Genomic DNA, 22476 nt, shown 5'->3' on the forward strand with positions numbered 1-22476 from the left:
AGGTTATTATTAACCTGGTCGACCAGGCTGGACGGGAGAAGATTATTGGCGATGCTTACCTGAAGCAGGTGCTGCTCTTCAACAACTCGCAGCTCACCTACGTCTCCTTTGACTTCCACGAGCACTGGTAAGGCGTCTTCCTGGGAGGCTGCTATTGCTAAAGGGACGTCCTTCTCTGCGCTCTCCTGGGAAGGACAGTGTCCCATCCTCCCTGCTCAGAAGGGAGAGGTGTAATGTTCACTTGCTGCTACGTGTTTGTGATGAGGCCTTTGAGGAAACTGTTGCTGAAGTATTTACAGTCTTTCTGTTCCGAATCGTATGGAGAACACAAGTTCTGGTTTTGGCTTTGATCACAGCTGCTGGGGGACTATAGAGCATTCGTAGCAGAGGTGGTAGAATGTCCTTACCCTGCTGGCTGTCTTCAGCAGGAGCAGTGCTCCTATCCCTCTAGATAAACTCCTGGTGTGCTTGATTGATCAGCAGGAAGTGAGTTCTGTTACTGACACCCTCATGTATTCTGACATGTCATGTATTGACATGTATTCTGAGAGCAGGGGCTTTGGCTGCAGTCCCCTTCTGCCTGGGAGTTTGCCTGGGTTGGAAAGAGTTGTAAGGAAAGAGGCGTCTGTGCGGACTGCTTCAACTCCTCTGTGTTTGTACTTATGCCTTCAAGTGCAGGTTTGCTGTAGAATTCCCTAGTATACAGTAGTACTGAAATCATGTATATGTGGTGACAGTTCTTTTTAAGATTTCTGAGCCACTTTAAAGATCCTAAGAGGCTGGCAAGATGCCTCAGGATAAAGATGCCTGCTGCCAAGCCTGTTGACCTGAATTTGATCCCTAAAATCTATATGGTAAAGAGAACCAACTCCTGAAAGTTGTCCTCTGACCTCCTCGTGTGCACACCATTGCATGTGTGCCCCACATCCCAAGCATGCACGCACACAGAATAGGTAAATAAAAATGATTTAAATATAAAATCTAATATCTTAAGGGTTTGGGGGTTTTTGTTTTTGAGATAGAATCTCACTGTATAGTCCAGGCTAGCCTCAAACTCACAGAGTTGTCTCTGCCTCTCGAGTTCTGGGACTAAAGGTGTGCGCTACCATTCTCAGCTCTTGTTTGTTTTAATGCCCCTGGGGATTGACACCTATGCATGCTAGGCAATTGCTCTACCACTAAGCTACACCCTCAGCCCTTTTTAGCCTAAGTATATTAAAAAATAAGTCTGTTATAATACTAAAGACTGGTTTTGTTTGTTTTTTTGGGAAATGGGTTTTAGCCGAGGAATGAAGTTTGAGAATGTTCAGATCCTGACGAATGCCATTTACGACATTATTCTTGACATGAAGTGGTGTTGGTATGTATCTGTACTTGTTGTTTTCCTGTACCTGTGGAGAGACACTGTGACCAAGGCAACTTATTAAAAAAAATTTAATTTGGAGTTCATGCTTCCAGAGGGTTAGAGCCCATGACCATCATGGCAGGGAGTACGGCAGCAGGCAGAGGAGCAGGCGTGACATGATGCTAGGATAGTAGCTGAGAGCTTACATCAGAGCCGCAGACACATGGCAGAGGGCAGCTAACTGGGGATGGCTTGGACTTTTGAAACCTTAAAGCCCACCTAGTGACATACCTCTTTCAATAAGGCCACCTCCTCAGCCTTCCCAAATAGTTCCACTACCTGGGAACCAGACACTCAGATATATGAGCCTGTGAGTCCATTCTTGTTCAGACCAGCACAGTATTTCATAAAAAGTTGTTTTGAGCTTGCTCTGTGAAGTCGTGTGTTCATCTAGCACAACTGAAACATCAGCACAGGATGGTTATGCTGACAATTCAGTCTCCTTCCTTTCCTGAGTGCCACCAGTAGACTAGGAAGTGCTCTCCGTGAATGGGGAACACGTCAGATGGTTGGGAAATGACGTGGAGTGTTGCCACTGCATTTAAAGGACTTAAGTTTGTCCCTCTCATTCTCTGTGGCTTCCATTTTGTCTTTCTCTTTGGCCATCTCTCGTATGGGAAGGAAAGCTTAAAGGCATTCAGTTTTTAGGCATTTTGAGATTAAAGAGAAGGAAAAGATGCCCAGACTCCAGGAGGTAGGTGTAAGGAGGGGGAACAAGGTCTTAAAGGCCAGGAGAGAAGAGCTGAGTAGACATTAAGGCTACATGCATGGGTGGCCTGAGAACTTGGAGGGCAGAGCCTTACTGCATGACTCCACGGCAGGTGGAGAAGCTGCTTAGTGTGTTTTAGATAGTTCCACTTGGACTTAGAAAGGGAGGAACAAGACGGGCTTTAAAAGCCTCCTGGTTTATAACCACCTACAAATGTGGTCACGGCAGCTCTGCCGTCTTTAGAGGGAGGGGAGTCGCTTGTTCTCTTGGTTCCTCCTGTCTTGCTTTTGAGTTTTCAGATGGGTGTAGCAATACCTCACCGCCAGGGTTTTCTGTACCTCAGCAGTGGAGTCTGCAGAGCACGCCTGCAGTATACGGCTCTGCCTGCGCCCTTGCCAGCTAGTGCTGCTGCTGCTGCGTGTTTCTAAGAGTTTGGAGTTGTAAATTAATCCCATGCTTCTTTTAAAGGGTCGATCAAGCTGGGGTAATATGTAAGCAAGAAGGAATTTTCCGAGTTAATTGCATGGACTGCCTAGATCGCACCAACGTGGTCCAAGCTGCCATTGCGCGAGTGGTCATGGAGCATCAGGTAATCCGGAGTCCCTTTGATTCCAAATGTTCACCTTAAAATAGTTTGCACTTCGTGCGTGAGTAAATAGTGCAACATTGTTTGGAGGTCCAAATGTTTTGTGGAACATTTTTTAGCATGTGAATATTTGTCTTGCATAAAAACCTGGAAAATATAACTTAGTAGAAGTAGGTGTAGTGGCATTTTCTTAAATACTCAACTTGCAAATGTTTTAAATCTGTTTGGGGTATTATGTAGTTTTTTTTTTTTCTCCATTTTTCGCTGAGCTTCAAACCCACTTTTTTATATTTTGGGCTGTGATTTTGTGTTTGGCCAGCACCGGCAGGATGGTAGGGTGGGGCTGGTGGAGGATGGGAACAGGCAAAATATAATAGTAGTAGTAGCCTATATATTAAAAAATTACAACAGTATAAACATTTAGTTATATTTATCAGTTATAGTAATTGGTAGTAGTACTTCATTTAATCATAATTGTTTTTGAAACGGGATCTCTATATGTACCTCTAGCTGTCCTGGAATCTACAGTGATCCTCCTGCCTCTGCCTTCTGAGCGCTGGGATTAAAGGTGTGCGCCACCATATCTGTCACGGGTTTAGTTTTTAAAAAATGAGCTGGGCATGGTGGCACACTTCTATCATCTCAGCATTCATGAGCCTGAGTCCAGAGGATTCAGAACTCTAGGCAAGCCTGGGCTACATAGCAAGACTGTCTTAAAAATAAAGTCTGAGGGAACCAGTGAAGTGCTCGGTGGGTAAAGTACTTGCCACCAAGCCTGAAAACGTGAGTTTGCTCTCTGGGACACACATGGTGGAAGGGAGTACTGGCTCCCAAAAGTTGTCCTCTGACTGCCCAATGTTCTTATAACATGAACACCCTCCTCCACACACACACACCTCTAGTTAAGGAAATATAGTCTGAAAACACTTCTTTTATAGAGGAACCTAACCTATATGGCAGCTTGTTCTCTTTCTCTGTAGAATACATTTCCTGCTCTAGTTTCTCATTCATCAACTACCCACCATTCTGTTTATCTTAGCTTAAAAAACTCGGTGTGATGCCCCCAGAACAGCCGCTCCCTGCAAAATGCAATCGGATCTACCAGATAATGTGGGCTAACAATGGTGACTCTATCAGCAGACAGTATGCCGGGACAGCTGCTCTGAAGGTAACTGTGTAGTGAGTGGGTATTGGGGATCATTTTATCTGAGGTTCTAAATCAATCTTGCTTTTGATTAAAAGGTATCTGGGCTCAGATGATGGGTCTGTTACTTGATTTCTTTCTGGAATGTCCGACTATTGCAGGAGCCCAACCATTAGATCAGGGCATAATGGCCTGTGTGGACATGATGGGAGTGTACTGTCTCTGGAGAAGATTGTCCTTTCTGAGGCCCCACGTTGCTACATCTTCCAGTTTTTCAAAGGAATCTGGAAATAGGAAATTTTTATTTTATTTTGAGACAGGGCCTTACTATATAGCCCTGACTGTCTTCGAATTCACTACATGGTTCTAGCCATCCTCAAACAGAGATCCTCCTGTTTCTGCCTCCCTATGTACCACCATGCCTGGCCATGCATTCATGTTAAAGCTGCATACAAATAAGACATGCCTACTGGGACCTGACCTATCCTGGGATACTTTTGTCTGCTTTCAGTGTGAATCTTAATCTTGCCTCTTATAAAGTATGACCTTGGACAAGACACCTGTTCGGTTCTGCTAGTTGTCCAGTGGAGATAATAGGCCCTCTGAGACAGACTGTTATATGATATGTGGGCTTGGACTGTTCCCTGACACAGTATGTGCTTAAGGCATGCTGTCTTGGTTTTTGTTTAATGGGTTGAGTGTTTTGAAGAGCCTACAGAACTGTTCTTCATAGAACCTTCAATGTAAATACTGTTGCTGGCAACTGGATTCTCAACATGTGGATACTCTTCCTGGGCAGTAGGAAGTGGCTGAGTGTTTAAATTAGGTTTATGTTGATTTTTCTCGAAGCTACTATTTCATCTAGGACCATATCTCTTCTAACAAAATGTAGCTTGTTTGGTGGAGCACTGGCCCAGAATGTGTGAGGCCCGGAGCTGATTCCTAGCAAAACCCAAGCAAACAAAGTAACTCGGACCAAGGACTAATAGACATCTGCTTCTGTGGGTTCTGGTTAAGTAATAAATATAAAAACTTGTCCTATTTTTATGACAGTGCCTCTATGGTACTGTACACCCTCAGCTGGAATTACAAAAGTGAGCCATCTCATCTGGCCCCATGTATGTATGTGTGACTTTATGTGCATCATATACATTTAGGCACCCGAGGAAGCCATAGAATGTCAGATCCCTAGTCCTGGAGTTACAAGCAGTTGTGAGCCACCTGAGTTAGGTGTTAGGAACTAAACCCAGGCCCTCCACAAGAGCAGCAAATCCTAACTACTAAGCCAGTCCCCAGAAAAGATTTTTAATAATTAAGGAAAATGAGCTTTAGAATTCCTTATCCAGGCACTACCTCCTTTTCTTCCTTTGAGTTAGAATGCTGTGGATTCCACATGCATGCCTTGCTATCTGTATGTGATATTGTTCTAAGACTTCTGGAAAGTGGGCAGCTTGTTGGCAGGATGTTCTTCCTAAACTGTCAGTTTTAGGATATGGCCTGTGTCCTAAACTTGCTGTGAAGAGACACCATGGCCAAGGCAATTCTTATAAAAGGAAGTATTTACTGGGGCCTGGCTTAAAGTTTCAGAGGATTGTTCTGTTACCGTCCTGGCAGGAAGCATGGCAACAGGCAAGGCAGGCATGATGCTGGAGACGTAGCTGAGAGCTATGTCCTGATCCACAGGCAGAGAGAGACTGGGGCGTGAGCTTTTGAAACTCAAAACCCACTCTGAGCAACACACTTTCTCCAACAAGGTTGGAGAAGCGCACCTGTTTCTGAGACTGTCTAGTATAAAAACAGTGGGATGGAGCAGGGAAAGCCGGAGCTTCTTTATCTGTGAATAGCTCTAAGTCACCACCCCTCTATTCATGGGTATGGTGGTGCGAGCCCGTGATTCTAGCTTTTGGGATGTGGAGACAGGAGGATCAAGAGTACAAGGTCACTCTTTGGCTACAGAGTAAGGCCAGTCTGGGCTACTGGGGCTGTCTCAAATCTCCTCCTCTCCCCTTAAAATTTTAGTTTTGATTTTATACCAGTATGAGCCTTGAAAAATATGTTTTTATCTTTTTAGTATTTGTCAAATAATTGTTTTCTATTTAGAAATTTCTTTCTACAAGTTTCCAGGAATGGCTTTGCCCTAAAGGGGCCATCTAACTGAACACTTGATTCCATGAATAAATATTGCATATAGATATTTGGTCTGAGTAGATCAGAGTCAATTGCTATTACATATTTTAAATTAACTACAATTTAATTTAAGACTTTTATAACTTGGAAGCCTATAGAGTTCTTGTCTTGAACTGAAAGTCTCAAAGAAATTTTGAGAACATTCTCAAATCTGAATAAATTTCCACAATTGCCTTTTCTTTGATAGGGTGACTTTACAAGAACAGGAGAAAGGAAGTTGGCTGGAGTTATGAAAGATGGAGTTAACTCTGCAAATAGGTACTACCTCAGTCGGTTCAAGGATGCTTACAGGCAAGCTGTCATAGGTAAGAACAGAAAGGTCCTCTTTCTGTAAGACTGTAGTTCCTTCTGTGAGTGAGTGCTATTTGGCAGAATTCAGCTTCTTGCCTTTATTGTGTTTTGAAATGTACTTGTGTACTTTATTGTGTGTGAAATGTACTGAGCACCTTACCTAACATATCAAGTTCAAATTTTCCCAGGCTTAGCACTTGACAAATGCTGGAGCAACAAAGGAAACATAATTCCATTTGTGTTAGTCAGTTGTTATTCACGTAATAGAAGAACAAGATTGAAGCTCCCAGTGTGTGTGCAGTACCCAAACCTCAGCGTGCAGAATCTTCATGATGCATTGGTTTTCCTATTGCTCAAGCCATGTAAACAGATGGTTTTCTTCTTTTTCTGATAGTCATTTATCATCCAAATACACCACTGTTTTCCATAACCATGATTTAACAGGATATTAAGGTACCACATTTACAGGTTATCCGAACCAACTGATGACTTTGTAGAAGAGGAAATAGGAAGGTAGATTTTACCCATAAAATTCCTGCATTAATATGTTAATTTACTATTCAAGAAAATGTTATTTTATGGGACTAAAGTGAAAGTAGAGTGTTTTGGGTCAGAAACAAATATGACATGAATGATCTATGGCCCCTAAGAATATTTTTTAACTTCCGTTTCTTTCATCTGATTATTTTAACACACATAAAATAACCCTAGCCTGTAAGCGGAGACTGCTCTTTCATTTCAGCTGCCCAGACCCGAATAATCCCACAGAAACTATGTTAATTACAACACTGCTTGACCAATAGCTTAGGTGTATTCCTAGCTGGCTCTTAAATCTTAAATTAACCCATTTTTTTTTAATTTGTGTATCACTACAAGGCTGTGGTCTTCCAGTAAGGTTCTGGCATCCTTCTCCTTTGGCAACAACATGGTGTCTTTTTGACTCCTCCTACTATCTCTCTGTGTCTCTGTTTGGATTTCCTGCTTGGCTTTATTCTGCCCTGACATAAGCCAAAAAAAAAAAAGCTTCTTTATTAGCTAATGGTAATAAAATATATTCACAGCATATAGAGGGGAATCCTACATCATCTCCCCTTTTCTGTCTAAATAAAAAGGAAGGTTTTAACTTTAACATAGTAAAATTGCATATACAAAACAGTTATTAAGCAAGAATTATGGTTAAACTATTTAGTCCATTTACATTTGGCAAATTAAGGATCATAACTAAGGAAAACTATAATTATAACTATCTAGTCTTCAACTCCATCAAAGGCCCCCAGAGGATATAATATTACCAAGTAAACAGGAGGTGCATTGTAAGGAACTTCCAAAACTATAGAATTGACAGAAACATCTTACTGCCTGGACAGTCACCCAAAGTTCTTTTGTAACATTGGGGCATCCATCTGCAGCCTACAGGCCCATAGTATCTGGCAGACTTTTCAGTGAAGCAGAAAATATGATGATCTGTTCTGCCTTGTACTGGCAAAGTTCATCAGTTGCTTACTTCTTTGTCCTGCAGAATGTCTGGCAGTTTCTTCTATAAAACAGGAACCCTGAAGGACCATCCTGTCTTTTGGAAAGTTCAGCAGTCACTTTTCTGTGGGTCCTGCTTGATCAGTTCATACAACAAACTGTCAAGCAGTGTAGGCAAGAACAGTTTCTTGTACAAATACCTAGCCTTGTCACAGTGAAGGCAAATTCCATAAAGAATTTCTTCAAGGGCTGGAGAGATGGCTCAGAGGTTAAGAGCACTGATTATTCTTCCAGAGGTCCTGAGTTCAATTTCCAATAACCACATGGTGGCTCACAACCATCTGTAATAAAATCTGGTGCCTCTTCTGGCCTGCAGGCATGCAGGCAGTTAGAATACTGTAAACAAAATAAACAAATCTAAAAAAAAAAAAAGAATTTCTTCTATGCCCATCCACCTCTCTGAAGTAATTAATTGGTGCTGCCAGAAGCAGACATGTCTCACTGTTGAGAAAAGTCTAAGTTTTTAAAACCTCTTAAATGTCATATTCTGTATGTCTTTGAAGTGTTGAAGATTATCTAACTGAAATATGTCTCTGTATATCTAGAAAACTTGGCTAACATTACTAAAAGTTTGATTATTATAGATGACTATCTATTAATCTATACTTTTTATTTATATATTACATTTTTAAATGAGCTGTATAATGCCTTAAACAAGAGCAGAAATACATATTCACAGTGTAACAAAATCTACCTTAAATTTGTATCAATAGACCAAGATCCATACCAATGCAAAGTATTCCTATTTATATCATATCTCTCCTTTTCTTAAAAAAAAGTAGATTGAGGGCTGGAGAGATGGCTCAGAGGTTAAGAGCACTGCCTGCTCTTCCAAAGGTCCTGAGTTCAATTCCCAGCAACCACATGGTGGCTCACAACCATCTGTAATGAGGTCTGGTGCCCTCTTCTGACCTGCAGGCATACACACAGACAGAATATTGTATACATAATAAATAAATATTTAAAAAAAAGTAGATTGACTGTGACCATTAATGATTTATACCCAACTCCCTTTAAATGAAAATAAACATTTATAAACAGTCATTTTGGAAATTTAAGCATAGTTTTCTTCAAGCTACTTCCCACTGTTTGTTGGACAAAGTATTTTTAGGGTTCATGGAGAACCTTCAGGGGATCTTGTTCCATCAAAGCACATTATCCTGGACAGAATCCACAAGTTATCATCTTCTATGGAAACAAAAGCAGAACCTCTTTTCCAAAGCAACATATCCTTAGAGTCAAATTTTGAAGTCAAGATACCTTTAAAAATACATGTGTGTGTGTGTGTGTGTGTGTGTGTTGGTTTAGCAGCCCATGCAATGAAATGTCTCTCTGTAGTTAGCTCATTCACTGTCAAAAAATTCAAAGAAAACACAATAATATACATAATCCAGACTCTGTATTTTCCATCTTTACATGGCATTTTTTACTCTATTTGCTTTTTAATATTTTTTGTCATCTTTACTCCTTTAGTTTATGACTGTCTGTACTTTTATATTACTTTTACTGTTTCTTTAAAGACTTTATTTTATTTTTAAAGGTGATTTACTTCTTTTTATGACTGTCTATACTTTTCTTCTCTCTCCCAAGCCTGCATACATTTTTTAAAACACACTGTGTCTCGTTTAGAAGCCTTTTGTATCAGAATCTGTCCTAGTGTGTATCTGAAATTATTTTCTGACAAGGGGCACTTTTAAAATGGCTGGATCTAGAAAACATCATTTTGGGTGAGGTAACCCAGACCCAGAAAGACAATTATCATATGTACTCACTCATAAGTGGTTTTTAAACATAAAGCAAAGAAAACCAGCCTACAAATCATAATTCCAGAGAACTCAGACAGCAATGAGGACTCTAAGAGAGACATACATGGATCTTAGCTACATGGGAAGTAGAAAAAGATAAGATCTCCTGAGTAAATTGGGAGCATGGGGACCATAGGAGAGGATTGAAGGGGAGGGGAGAGGCAGGGAGGGGAGCAGAGAAAAATGTAGAGCTTAATAAAAATCAATTTTAAAAAAAGGTAAGCAGAGTGGTCACAGTGGCCCTGGATGCTGGCTCCACCTCTCTTGGTCTTTTAACAGCAGAGGTACATTTGCCACCAGCTCTAGGTAGGACCGCCAGGGGAGAGCGATGCTCGCCACCTCTGTGGGAAGCAGTTGGTCCATGCTGCCACCAAGAAGCGTGTAAGCATGCTCTGAAAGAGCCAGAGCCATTCTTGCCACCAGCACAAACCAGGAAGCTGGTTTCTTTTTTTAAAGGAGTTGCAGTCTTTGCTGCTAATGCCGAGTCAGGAAGCCTTCTCTTAAATGAGCCATGCCTCTGCTCACTGCCAGCAAACAGAGCCTATCCAAGAAAATGCTGCTACCAAGAAGCCATGCTTAACTCTGTTCTTTTGTGTCTAGAATTCCTTCCCAAGCTCTCTCAGGTTTTATGTGGATACATTTGGCCCTCATTGGTGCCATTTTGTAAAAGGAGACTGCTCTTTTGTTCCGGCTGCCCAGACCTGAATAATCACACAGAAACAATGTTAATTACAACATTGCTTGGCCAATAGTTTAGGCATATTCCTAGCTAGCGTTTAAATCTTAAATTAACCCACTTCTATGAATCTGCGTATTGCCATTATGCTGTGGCCTACTGATAAGGTTCCAGTATCTGCCTCCTTCAGCAGCTACATGGCATCTCTTTGACTCCACCTACTGTCTCTCTGTATCTCTGTTTGGGTTTCCTGCCTGGCTATATTCTGCCCTTCCATAGGTCAAAGCAGATTCTTTATTAATCAATGGCAATAAAACGTATTCACAGCACACAGAGGGGAATCCCATATCACTAACCAAACACCAGGTAGGAATTGGAAAAATCTAATATAAAAAAGTTGGATTCAGAACTGGGTTTTAACTCAGTTTTAGAGAACTTACCTAGCAAATAGGAGGCCCTAGGTTTAATCTCCACAAACAAAACAAAAAAAAGTTGGATTTATTTGCCGGAAATGAGAAGTACATGGTATGATTAGAGACTTGGATCTCTTAAGACAAGATCTCACCCTGCAGTGCTGGCTGGCCAGGAACTCACTATCTAGACCCGGCTGGTCTCAAGCTGAGAGATCCACCTCCCTGTCTTTGAGTGCTGGGATTGAAGTCATGCACCACATCTAGCTGAGATTTGGATTTTAGTAGTTTATTGAAAGGGGAAAAAGATGTCTTCCTTCATCGGTTAATGCGCCTATTTATTATGTAACTCTAACCTGGGCTCTGAGTTCAGCTGTCTGTCTTGGTCTCCTCACAGTTGAGAAAGAGACCAGTAGTAACAGAAGCTTGTTAGTCCTTTGGTGAGGCCAGTGGCTGACAGGTCTTTTTTCCCATAAGCTGCCTGAGATCTCAGTGTCCAAGATACCTTCATAGGGCATAGACTCATAATGGTGTATTAAAATCTTAGCTGTATGCCCCATTGGGAGGAAGTCTTTTTTTTTTTTTTTTTTTTTGGTAAGTTTTTCGAGACAGGGTTTGTCTGTAGCTTTCGAGCCTGTCCTGGAACTAGCTCTTGTAGACCAGGCTGGCCTCAAACTCACAGAAATCCACCTGCCTCTGCCTCACTATTAAAGGAGTGTGCCATCACCGCCCAGAGATTTTTGTTTGTTTTAAAGTTGGATTGGCTTTGTATTGCTGAGTGGTTAGGAGTTCTTTATGTATTAAGTATGCAAATCCCCCCACAAGATGAATGAGTTGTAAATATTCTCGTGTATTTGTGGACTTTTTCACTTCTGTAATGATGCATTTTGAAATGCAATTTGTTTTTAATTCAAAAAAGTCAAATTGAAAAATCACATACACAAAATAACTTTTGATTTGTTTTAGATCTCTCACACTGAGCCTTATCCCTGAAAATCAGTTTCCCCTGAGTCCACACTAACTAGCAGGCAGAGAGCTAGTCCCTTATTAACAGGTGGGCAGCAGCTTCCGCTCAGGATTAGGTTTTGCCCATTACTTCCACAGCCAAGTTGGCTTCTCACAAGACCTGAAAGGCCAGTTCCTTCATCATCAGGCACAGACTAGACTCTTGGCCTCACTTGCACCTCCTGAGCTATACCTCCTCCATAGGATATGTAAGAGGGGTGTGCTGCTGTGTCTTCCCTAGTCCCACATGCTCTATACACAGTATCTGTTCTAACTTTTTGTGCCCCGTGGGATTATGCTTTCTGTCACCCGGAGTACCATCTTCCTATTAGGTACTAACCGTGACCAATCAGACTCCTCACCCAAGTGCACAGGGTAAGTACCATTCACATCTGAAAGGTCCATCCTCCTGTGCAGTAGAGACTCTCCCGGGGCCAGGGAGAAATAGAGAAGGCAGAACCTGCGAGAGATGTGCACAGCACTGCACACAGCACACAGGAGGAGGTGGCTGATGAGAAGGTTCCCAGAGTTTGCCAGCACCAGGGCTAGGGGGTCACCAGGCCTCAGGGAGGACGGGAATGAAGCCAGGGAAAGCTCAGTTTTCTCACCCCTGAAATAGTTCCAGAAACACAAAACTCTTTGATGACATCCAATTTGTTGTTGTTGTTTATACTTTTAGTATCCAGTCTAAAAAATTGAACCTACGTTAAGGTGGGAAAGATTTACACTTATGCTTTCTTTTACGATACCTGTTGTTTGGGTTGTGGACTCTCTTTGTTTTCTAAGATTCGTTAGTGAAGCTGATGACGACAGTATTAACCCTTCTACCCTAGATTTGATGCAAGGCATCCCAGTGACGGAAGATCTTTATTCCATATTTACCAAGGAGAAAGAGCATGAAGCTCTGCATAAGGAAAACCAGAGAAGCCACCAGGAGCTCATCAGCCAGCTCTTACAGAGTTACATGAAGTTGCTGCTGCCGGGTGATGAGAAGTTCCATGGGGGCTGGGCCCTGATTGACTGTGACCCTAGGTGAGCTGGAGCCCCTAATGGGGTCTAAGGACTTAACTTCTTAACCTTCTGGGGTTGATAAGTTGTCACCATTAATGCTGGCAGTTGTCCATAACGTGTGGACCTGATCATATCAAGCATGGCAGTTTCAGTGCAAGGCGCAGTCACATTTGGTACAGAAATAAAGGGTGCTGGGAAAAAAATCACTCATAAAAAGAAATGCTTAAATATGATCCTTTTTTTTTCCCCCCCAAGACACGGTTTCTCTGTATAATAGTCCTAGCTGTCCTGGAACTCGCTTTGTAGACTAGGCTAGCCTAGAACTCACAGTGATTTGTCTGCCTCTGCCTCCCAAGTGCTGGGATTAAAGGCGTGCGCCATCACCGCCCACCCTTAAATATGATACTTGATTAAAAAAAATTCAAGCCTGAAATGGTGGTTCATACTTGTAATTCCAGCCCTTGGCAGGCTGAAGCAGAGAGATTGCTTGGGCTTAAGGTCAACTTGGGCGATATTTAGAGTTCCAGTGTCAGGTAATAGTAGCACACGCCTTTGATTTCAGGACCCAGAAGGCAGAGGCAGATGGATCTCTGTGAGTTTGAGGCCAGCCTGGTCTAAAGAGTGAATTCCAGGCAGCCTGGGCTATAGAGTGGAGTCTTGTCTCAAAAAGTGAAATAAAACAGAACAGCATGCAAATGGATCAGCTGCATCATTATTTTAAAGAACACTCAAAACTGGGTGTTTCTGTTTAAAAAAAAGTCAAGTAGGAATTGGCCTATTTTATGAAAGTCTGAGACCACTTTATACCAATAAAAATAACAAGCATCATTGTACCTCTTAACAAGTATACATTTGTATGCCTCAATAGAAGTTGGACTCTCAAGATAAAGTGTACAAGAGGACTCACAAGGTTAGCTGCACACCAACCAGCTACATTCGTTAAATACTCTCTGTACCCGTCACTGTACCCGTGTGCTCACAGACACACATGCAGGCAACACACACAAAACTAAATCTTAAAAATAATTTGTTAGTAACTGTGATACTCAACACCTGTAACAAGATTAGAGCAAGCATGCTTTGTGAAGACTCATTAAAACCTCTTGCAAAGATTTATGGGAATACTGGTACTGGCGTTGTGAAAATAGTGGTGGAACAAGGTAGAGACTAGTTCTAGGTGTTTAGGTGGCCGCCCAAGCTGGGCCCGTAGTTCAGTTGGTAGAGACCTCCCTCACATACATGAAGTTCTGGGTTCAATCACTCACATCTCATGCCTACGATCTCAGCGCTTGGAAGACGGAAGCAGGATGATCAGAAGCTCAAGGTTGTCCTCAGCTTCGAAGTGGTGAGAGCCTCAGATTCGCATTTTCAGCTAGGGAACACTTACTTGAGGAACACAGTAGCTTCTGTTCCCGTTTATTACTAGCAGGGTGTAATGATCCTCTTCTCCCACCCTTTCCCAATGCTTAATAGTTATATGGGCTACTTCTTATTTTTCCTTTTTTTGATATAGGGTTTCCCTGTGTAGCCCTGACTGTCCTGGAAATCTCTATGTAGACCAGGCTGGCCTTGAACTCACAGAGATCCTCAGGCCTCTGCCTCCCAAGTGCTGGGACTAAAGGCCTTCGCTCCCATGCTTTGTAAGTAGAGACTGCTCGTTCATTTCCTGGCCGTCCAGACCTGAATAGTCATACAGAAACTGTATTAATTACAACTGGCCAATAACTCAGGCATATTTTCGTTAGCTCTTATATTTTCAATTAATCCATTTCTATTAATCTGTGTATTGCCATGAGGCTGTGACTTACTAGTAAGGGTCTGGGTCCTTCTCCTTTGGCAGCTACATGGCATCTCCCTGACCCCACCTACTCTCTCTATACATCTCTGTTTGGATTTCCTGCCTGGCTTTATTCTGCTAAGCCATTGACCAAAGCAGCTCCTTTATTAGCCAATGGTAATAAAGCATATTCACAGCAACAGAGGGGAATCCCACATCAATGCTTGGCTTTACTCCCTCCTTTGCAATAGCAGTTAAATTTGACTTTCTGATTAGTAGGGGCCAGTGACTGTCTTCTGCACACCTGTAACTAGAGTTCCTGCTTAAAAAACAATCTGTTAATAATAACATGCTAGATATCGAGGGTCTGAACAGTCTTTTTCTCTGTACTTGGGATGTGTAGATGGAGTAATTCCCTCAAAGCAGATCCCACTTTCCCTTCACTGGAAGCGGAAGCACACAGACCGTTTGTGTTGCCAGGCTTTCACCAAGTGCTTCTCTCTCCCACAAACCTCATTTACATTGGGTTCCAAGATTCAAGCTTTAAGTCCATCCAGTTCTGTCTTTATTGCTGCCTGGTCTGTAGGTGCTAACTTAGCCCATGGCTGTGTATCTGACTATCAGGGAGGTAGTCCACATACAAAATCCTTCATGTGCTTTGCTGTGCTCCTGGGTCTCAGGCTGAGCTTTCTGCTGAGTTGTCCAGTCCATTGTTTTTGTTTCTTGAGAACAAGCCTTAGCCTTTGGTGGCTTCTTAAAAATCCAATGCCAAGATTTTATTAATTTACAATGATTTTCATAAAACCAGTTGTCAGGTATGATTATGTACATTTTGTTTTGGTTTGGTTTTGGTTTTTGAGACAGGATTTTTCTAACAGCCCTGGCCATCCTGGAACTCTTTCTGCAGACCAGGCTGGCCTCAAACTCACAGACATCCACCTGCCTCTGTCTCCCCAGTGCTGGGATTAAAGTGTGAGCCATCACTGCCCAGCTTGTTTTCTGTAAGGGCTTCTCTGCAGGCTCTGGTTTTCAGTGTGGGTGTGGGCTTAGGAACGAATCCCAGCATGGTTTCCCCTTTCTCTTCATGGGAAACATGCTATGGGCATCTAAGTTTTCTATGGAATCGCTGTATGTTTGCTAACTGAATGCACATAAGGTTCCAAAACTGTTGGTTGCCTGGTGGAGGACAAGGTAGCTTTAATCCCCACACTGAGAGGTAGAGGCAGGCAGCTCTCAGTGATTTTGAGACCAGCCTGGTTTACCTAGCAAGTTTGTTACCCAGTGTGACATCACCAAAAATATATTTGTGTGTGTGTGTGTGTGTGTGTCACAGAGAGAGAGAGAGAGAAAGAGAGAGAGAGAGCGCCTAAACACGACTGTTTCTGTGTGAAAGGGTAGGTTTCAATGGAACTCAGGTCTCCAGACTTGTGTGGCAAGTGCCCTTTCAGTGACCTCACGGCCAGACTATTTATCTTTTTGTCCTTGAGCTATAATAGTTTTTTTCTGAAGACCAGGGCTAGGATTCGAGTTGGGGAATAAGGCAGAACTATGCAAATTTAGGAGTTAGATAGTCTTTATATAAATATTTGATGTTTTATTCTTTATGCTACTGTTATTATTTTTAAAATACGGCCGTAGTGCGTTGTCCTGAAGACTGCTTTGGCAACGCGTTAGATTTTGCTGCATTCACTGCAGTACCAGTAGTGTAAACTGTTCTGGAAAGCAGTTTACGAGCCTTCCGCAGGGGAGGCCAGAAGCGGCCGTGGGAATTGTCCACACCGCATCTGGTCTGTGCGCAGTGCGACAACGTTGCACAGCCACGGGACAGAAGCAGCTCTCCCGGACCTAGTCTCCTTCCTGCTTGCTCCCTGGCCGCCCCAGTTGCTGCAGAACAGCCGGACGCAGAGAGGAGGCTTGGATTTGGACGGAACTAGGAGACGTGCAGACTGGTCCCTGAGCAACTGCGGAGGCTGCCGGCGGTCCCCTGCGCCCTGCTCCCTGCCTCTGCGCTCTGTCTGCTCTGCAGACACAGGATGCCGCGCTTCAATCGGCCGCCGCCCCCTGCTCCTCGCGCACCACCTGCCAATGCTGCGGAGCCCAAGTCCGATGGTGTTCTTGCCATGACTTTTAAGATTTTCCTCCTCTTTGCAGGACTTATGGTTAAAGTACCTGTGGGGCTATATTTTTCTTGTAAATTGCTTCTTTTCCAAAGCCTGATGTTGATGTCCCCGGAAGACAGCGCCTTTTATGCAACCATTGTCTCCGTGGTCGGGCTGCATGTGGTTTTGGCAATTTTTATTTTTATAGTATGGAAGGAGGGTTTGCCACAGTGGCGGGAAAACAAAAATGATTAGGGCAGCAGGGAAGAGCTGCAGTGCTGGGGGTGGGGGAGTTATAAATAAGGTTTTTTTTTTTCTTTTTCCTTTTTCTTTCTTGTTTGTATCAAATGTGCTTTTTTAAATTTTAAGGGTAGGGGGTGGGTAGGGAGAATTATATACTGCACCTAAGAATGCAGTAAAAATGGGGTGGGGGGGAAAGGCCGACAACATTCGACCGCTTGTTTCGTGCCAAATGCTTTTAGATAAGGACGTGATGTTTTTGTCTGATGTAAATACTAACTCTAGAATAGGCAGCCAGGATGGAAGTAACACTGTAATTAGATTTTTTTTTCGTAAAATTTGTGTCGTGATGTAATTTTTGTGGCGTGGTGTGACTCAACTCAGCGGCAGTTTTTACAATACAGTAAGTATCCGCGCTGTTCTGCGTCATTTTCCGCGAGGCTGCCGAGGTTGCTGCATTGAATGGTGTTCTCGTGTTCAGATACTGGCTGCCGGAATCAGCCCTCATCGGTTTTATTAGGCGCTTCCGTGCTAGTACATTCGTTGAGGGCTTAAGTGTAGGCGAAACCTGAGGAATTCATTTCAAATGAAAACTGTTGGATTTAGGTTGCAGCAAGGTGCTGCTGACGCAGAAGACTGAAAGGAAGGTTTCTGTCAATTCATCCTTCTCTGCAGCACCGCTAACATGACTTCCCCATGGGCGAGTTAGCTAGTGGTTCAAGTTCCATCTGCAGTAGATCGTTCCTATTTGGGGTTTTGTTTGTTTTGGCTTTTGTCACTGCTTTGATAGAAATAGCAGATGAGTTTAAAATCCTAAAGCGTGAATATCTTGCGATGGTATCTAAAGTCAGCCATCGGCACGCGGGTTTATCCATTTGGCTGGAAAAGCTTCTCGTGCCAGATTAGAAATTATGTTAAATGTTTGAGTTTGGATTATGCCTGCTTGTTGACTGTATTAGTCCTTGGGCAGTTCCTTATTAGAAAAATTTCAAGATGTGCATTTCACCGATGCCATTAAATATGGCTCAGCACTCACACTTGAATTATATTCAAATCTATTTTGGTATTTGGAGTGTCGGGGGAGCGCGACAAAATGGCCTTGGGCAGTGTTTACTGATTCCTTGAAAGCTGAGTGTAATCTATATTGGGAAAATGGAGCGAGGCTCGCGATGCTCCCTCCGTGTTCATAACCGTTTCATTTATCTAAGGCGCTTTCAAAATAGCTGTTTCCTAGTGCTGCAGAAATATCCTTGGTGTCTAGCGTGCTATTTTGAACACTGGCAAATGTAAACGAACAGATTTCTCTTTCTGGGCCTCACGGTTTTTCTTCTTCCCAGTAGCCACCTCTCTATCGCTGTCCAGTTCCCGCGCTTACATTATCCCCTTTTCCTTTGAAGCCTCTGCCCCCTGCTGGCCGTGTCTAGGAACAGCCCTCCCTTCAGCTCTGGCCCTTTATCCAAATCCAGCCCCCACTCAAAGGTGGGGGTGGGGAGTGGTTGTTTTTTTTCTTTTCCGCAAATGGATAGATGTTTTTGTATTACATTTAACTTCAGGAGTAGAATTATTCAATTCCCGTTTGTTCCCCCTGGGCAATCTTTTGTCATAAGTGGGAATATGCTTGCTAAAAAAAAAATGTGGATGAAAGTAATTTGGGTACCGTGTCTGCGCAGCCTCACCGACGCTGCTCACAGAGATGTGGACGTGCTGCTGCTGCTCTCTAACTCCGCCTACTACGTGGCCTAGTAAGTTCGCATTCATTTAAAGCTTTTGTTTTTTGGTAAATAATTTGGTTTTGAGAATTAACTTCTTTTGTTTTCATGTTTATATATGAAATTTCACTGATCCCTTTAAATCATCATGTTTGATTTATCACTGTTTTAGTATTATTTGGTGTTCATCAAAGCCTGGGCGCTACGCGTAGATTTTTTTTCACGAATGGCTACGTGTCGTGGCTCGTTTTGCTGTATTTCTTCCTGCTGTTGGACACTGAACTCCTTGCAGCTTTTTGTCACTGAATGATGCAGCGCTGCAGATGCATAGCTTGCGTGTGCGCATGCTCATGTCAGTGTCTCCATGGTTACAAGCATATGATTATGTGAGTTTCAGTGTCTCCTTGGTTACAAGCATCTGATGAATTATGTGACTTTGGTGGTTTGTTAGCGCCATCTCCAAACAGGCATTTAACCGTGACACTGCCGAAACTGAAGTGTCGATTTCTGGAGCAGCAGAATTCAGGTTTAGCGTCTATTTCCTGAGTAAATATTTCCTTTACTTTTGGCACAGTTTGAGCTGCCATTTTCCTGTCATTCTCTAAGCCTTTTAGCATACATAATGACCCTTTTCCTCTTTGATTCAGGTATCAGGCCCATTATTCCTTATTATTATTCCCTAAGGTGCTCCAATATGTGTATTACTTTCATTTTAATTAGTTTTCACTTTCATTTTGTGTTTATAAAACTGAAATTATTTTTGCCTTGTAATTGATTTCCTTTTTATATGTAAAATTCTCCAATAGTGGTAAAACTTCTTTTTTTTTTTTTTTTTTTTTTTTTTTTTTTTTTTTTTTTTTTTTTTTTTTTTTTTAAGACAGGGTCTTCTGTCTGTTATGTAGCCCAGGGCTGTCCTGGACTTAATATGTAGACCAGGCTGGTCTGGAACTCACAGAGATGCATGGGCTTTTGCCTCCTGCGTGCTGGGCTGTTACTCTTGTTTTATATATATTTTCTAATGTTCACTTTGTTCTAGAATGCATGCGGGGAAGATTCTATTCTAATTGCATGTGGTAGCTTGTTATATTGTGCCTCTGCTTTGGAGTCACAGCCAGATAGACATTTGCTTTTAACCCTCTTTTCACTCCCTTGTCCCTAGTTATGATGATGAAGTGGATAAAGTAAACCAGTATCAACGGCTGAGCCTAGAGGACCTGGAAAAAATCGAAATAGGTAAATGCAAACACATTAACTAACTCAGCCACCCGCAGTGGCAGACTTCCCTTTTCTCTTTAGACTAGTGATGGGCACCGCCACTTTCATCTTGTGCCTTGTGAAAAGAACTCCAGTCACCAGAAAGCTTAAGCCATTACTATGGTAGTTTTTTTTTTGTTTGTTTCTTTTTTGGTTTTTCGAGACAGGGTTTCTCAGGGTAGCTTTGGAGCCTGTCCTGGCACTAGCTCTTGTAGACCAGGCTGACCTTGAACTCGCAGAGTTTAATCCCAGAGTGCTGGGATTAAAGTGTTCTTATTGCCTCATTAAGTCATGTTTGTGACAGAACCCTAACAAGGCCGCCTTGTTAGGGTTGTAGGGCATGGACATGCATGAAATGTAATAATGAAACCCATGAGTAACACATGCATAAAAACATTTTTTATGGGGCTGAAGAGATGGCTCAAAGGTTAAGAGCACTGGCACCTCTTCCAGGTGTCTTGAGTTCAACTCCCAGAAATCACGTGGTAGCTCAACTATCTATAATGAGATCTGGTGCCCTCTTCTGTCCTGCAGGCATACATGCAGGAAAAATACCATACACATAATAAGTAAATAAATATACTTTCTATTGTTGTTTTTCGAGACAGGGCTGTTTCTGTGTAACAACCCTGGCTGTCCTGGAACTACCTCTTGAGACCAGGCTGGCCTCAAACTCACAGAAATTCTCCTGTCTCTGCCTGCCCTAAAACAAAACAATTTTATGCTGGGCAGTGGTGTTGCATACCTTTAATCCCAGCACTCGGGAGGCAGAGGCAGGAGCACGTCTATGAGTTTGAGGCCAGCCTGGTCTACAGAGTGAATTCCAGGACAGCCAGAGCTGTTACACAGAGAAACACTGTCTTGGAAAAACAAAAACAAGACAACCCATTTTTACAAATTGTCCTAAGTTTATACCTTTTTATTTGGATTATGAAAAGAAATATGCTCACAGTTAACTGATACATGTGTGTTTGAACTAAAGGAAGAGAATGTTATATGCAGAAACAAAAGTTTAAACATCCTCATTTGTGTTAGGTCCTGAACCTACTCTTTTCGGCAAACCAAAGTTTTCCTGCATGCGGCTGCACTACAGGTGTAAAGGGTCGAGTGGTTACTTCCACACACTGAGAGCTGTGATACGCAGTCCGGAAGAGGATGGGAAAGGTATGAAGGAGGGAAAGGGAAGTTATTCAGATACATTAGTAACAGTTCATTGCTTGGGACACTGGTTAGAACGGACTCTGTTCCTGTTTGAATGGGTGGTGTAGTCTGGGCAAGGAGCTGTGTGGCAGGAGTTGTAGTGTTTGGTCCTGAAGGAGGTTACACGGGTTCTAGGCTTTTCCCACCTCGTCTTAAGAGGCAGCAGACATGGACCACTCCTTGTTTGTGGGTGCTGTCCTGGCGCCTCCCAGTCATTAGATCCCTGAGCGCTAACCAGGTGTTAGCTCTTTTGCTCTTGACTCTGTTCTGTTAAAATCACCGTTGAGAACATTTTGGTTTAGTAAGGTGGAGGGTAGTGAACAAGCAGCAGTTTTCTGTAGGTTGTAGGCAAACTAGTATTTAAACCTGTGGCCCCAAGTCAAATTCAAGCTGAGACTATTCTATTGTAGTGTTTGGGCAATTAGTAAGGGCTGTGTTTGAATTCCAGATACTCTTCAGTGCATCGCAGAGATGCTGCAGATCACCAAGCAAGCCATGGGGCTGGATGTTCCCATAGTTGAGAAGAAGCTTGAGAGGTCAGTATCAAGAGAAGACATCATTTAGAGCCAGATGCAGAAGTGCACACCTGAAATCCAGCATCTGTGAGGTGGACGAGTTCAAGGCCAGACTGGGTATAGAGACTTAAAACAGTAACAAAACCCCAAAGTAGAAAACAGCCACCCAAACAAACAGCAGCAAAATACCTCACACACTGCATAAATGCACTAATATATCATGGTTCTTAAGAAATACAACTTGAAACACCATGGAGTGCTGGCATAGGCTTATGCCACCAGACCCATTTATACTGTGCTGGAGACTGAGCACATGGTTTCATACGTGCCGGGGAAGTCTCCTACCAACCGAGCCAAAGGCCCTTTGTTTTGGGGAGACAGGCTTCAATTCTTGATGTTGCCTCAGCCCTAGAATGCAGGGATTGGAGTGTACACCGCCTAGCTGTGGTAAGGTTAGCCCTCTGTTGACTGTACCTTCTCTCACTCTGGAACCCTGAAGAAGCTTCAGAGTCCTTCTGTTTTGTTGCCTGTTAAAATGAGATAATGAATGTCAGAAAGGTTGCAGATTGGATGGTAATGTACTTAGAAACACCTAGCACATAACCTTAAAATCCAACTGGTAAAAAGTTTGATTGCCGCCTTTTATCTGTTCATGCTTAGTGGATTTCCTCAGGAGGGATCAGGAGAATGCAGAGGGAGACTGCTTCCTCGTTTGCCACTCTTAACCCTGCAGCACCTTAGAGACCTTATTTTCAGCTTAAGGAATTCTTAACTGACCCAGGTTTTTATTTTCTCAAGTGACATGGTACTTCTATTTCGATATCCAGATGTGTTTAATGCAAATACTAGCCTTTCTGTGAGTACTTAGCTAAACAATACGTGTAAAACTGATGAAACGTGGCTCACAGGGCCTAAGACAA

The 22476-nt window shown here is 42.7% G+C and overlaps 1 protein-coding gene across 3 annotated transcripts in view; it reads left to right on the plus strand.

Moving 5' to 3' along the window:
- Inpp5f (inositol polyphosphate-5-phosphatase F) overlaps positions 1–22476 on the plus strand; it is a 79938-nt gene that overhangs the window by 54192 nt on the left and 3270 nt on the right. For 2 of the 3 annotated variants that reach the window (XM_050165824.1, XM_050165825.1), the window contains 10 exons: positions 3–127; positions 1283–1360; positions 2583–2703; positions 3740–3868; positions 6219–6336; positions 12585–12783; positions 18549–18620; positions 19747–19820; positions 20877–21005; positions 21490–21577. In XM_050165824.1, the coding sequence (XP_050021781.1) occupies positions 3–127; positions 1283–1360; positions 2583–2703; positions 3740–3868; positions 6219–6336; positions 12585–12783; positions 18549–18620; positions 19747–19820; positions 20877–21005; positions 21490–21577 (1133 nt within the window). Of the gene's footprint in view, positions 1–2; positions 128–1282; positions 1361–2582; positions 2704–3739; positions 3869–6218; positions 6337–12584; positions 12784–18548; positions 18621–19746; positions 19821–20876; positions 21006–21489; positions 21578–22476 lie in introns of those variants that run through there. The other variant, XR_007595941.1, reaches the window with a different exon arrangement.

This window comes from Alexandromys fortis, unplaced genomic scaffold, assembly GCF_014885135.2.
Source record: "Alexandromys fortis isolate MF-2015 unplaced genomic scaffold, M_Fortis_MF-2015_v1.1 scaffold_146, whole genome shotgun sequence".
NCBI lineage: Eukaryota > Metazoa > Chordata > Mammalia > Rodentia > Cricetidae > Alexandromys > Alexandromys fortis.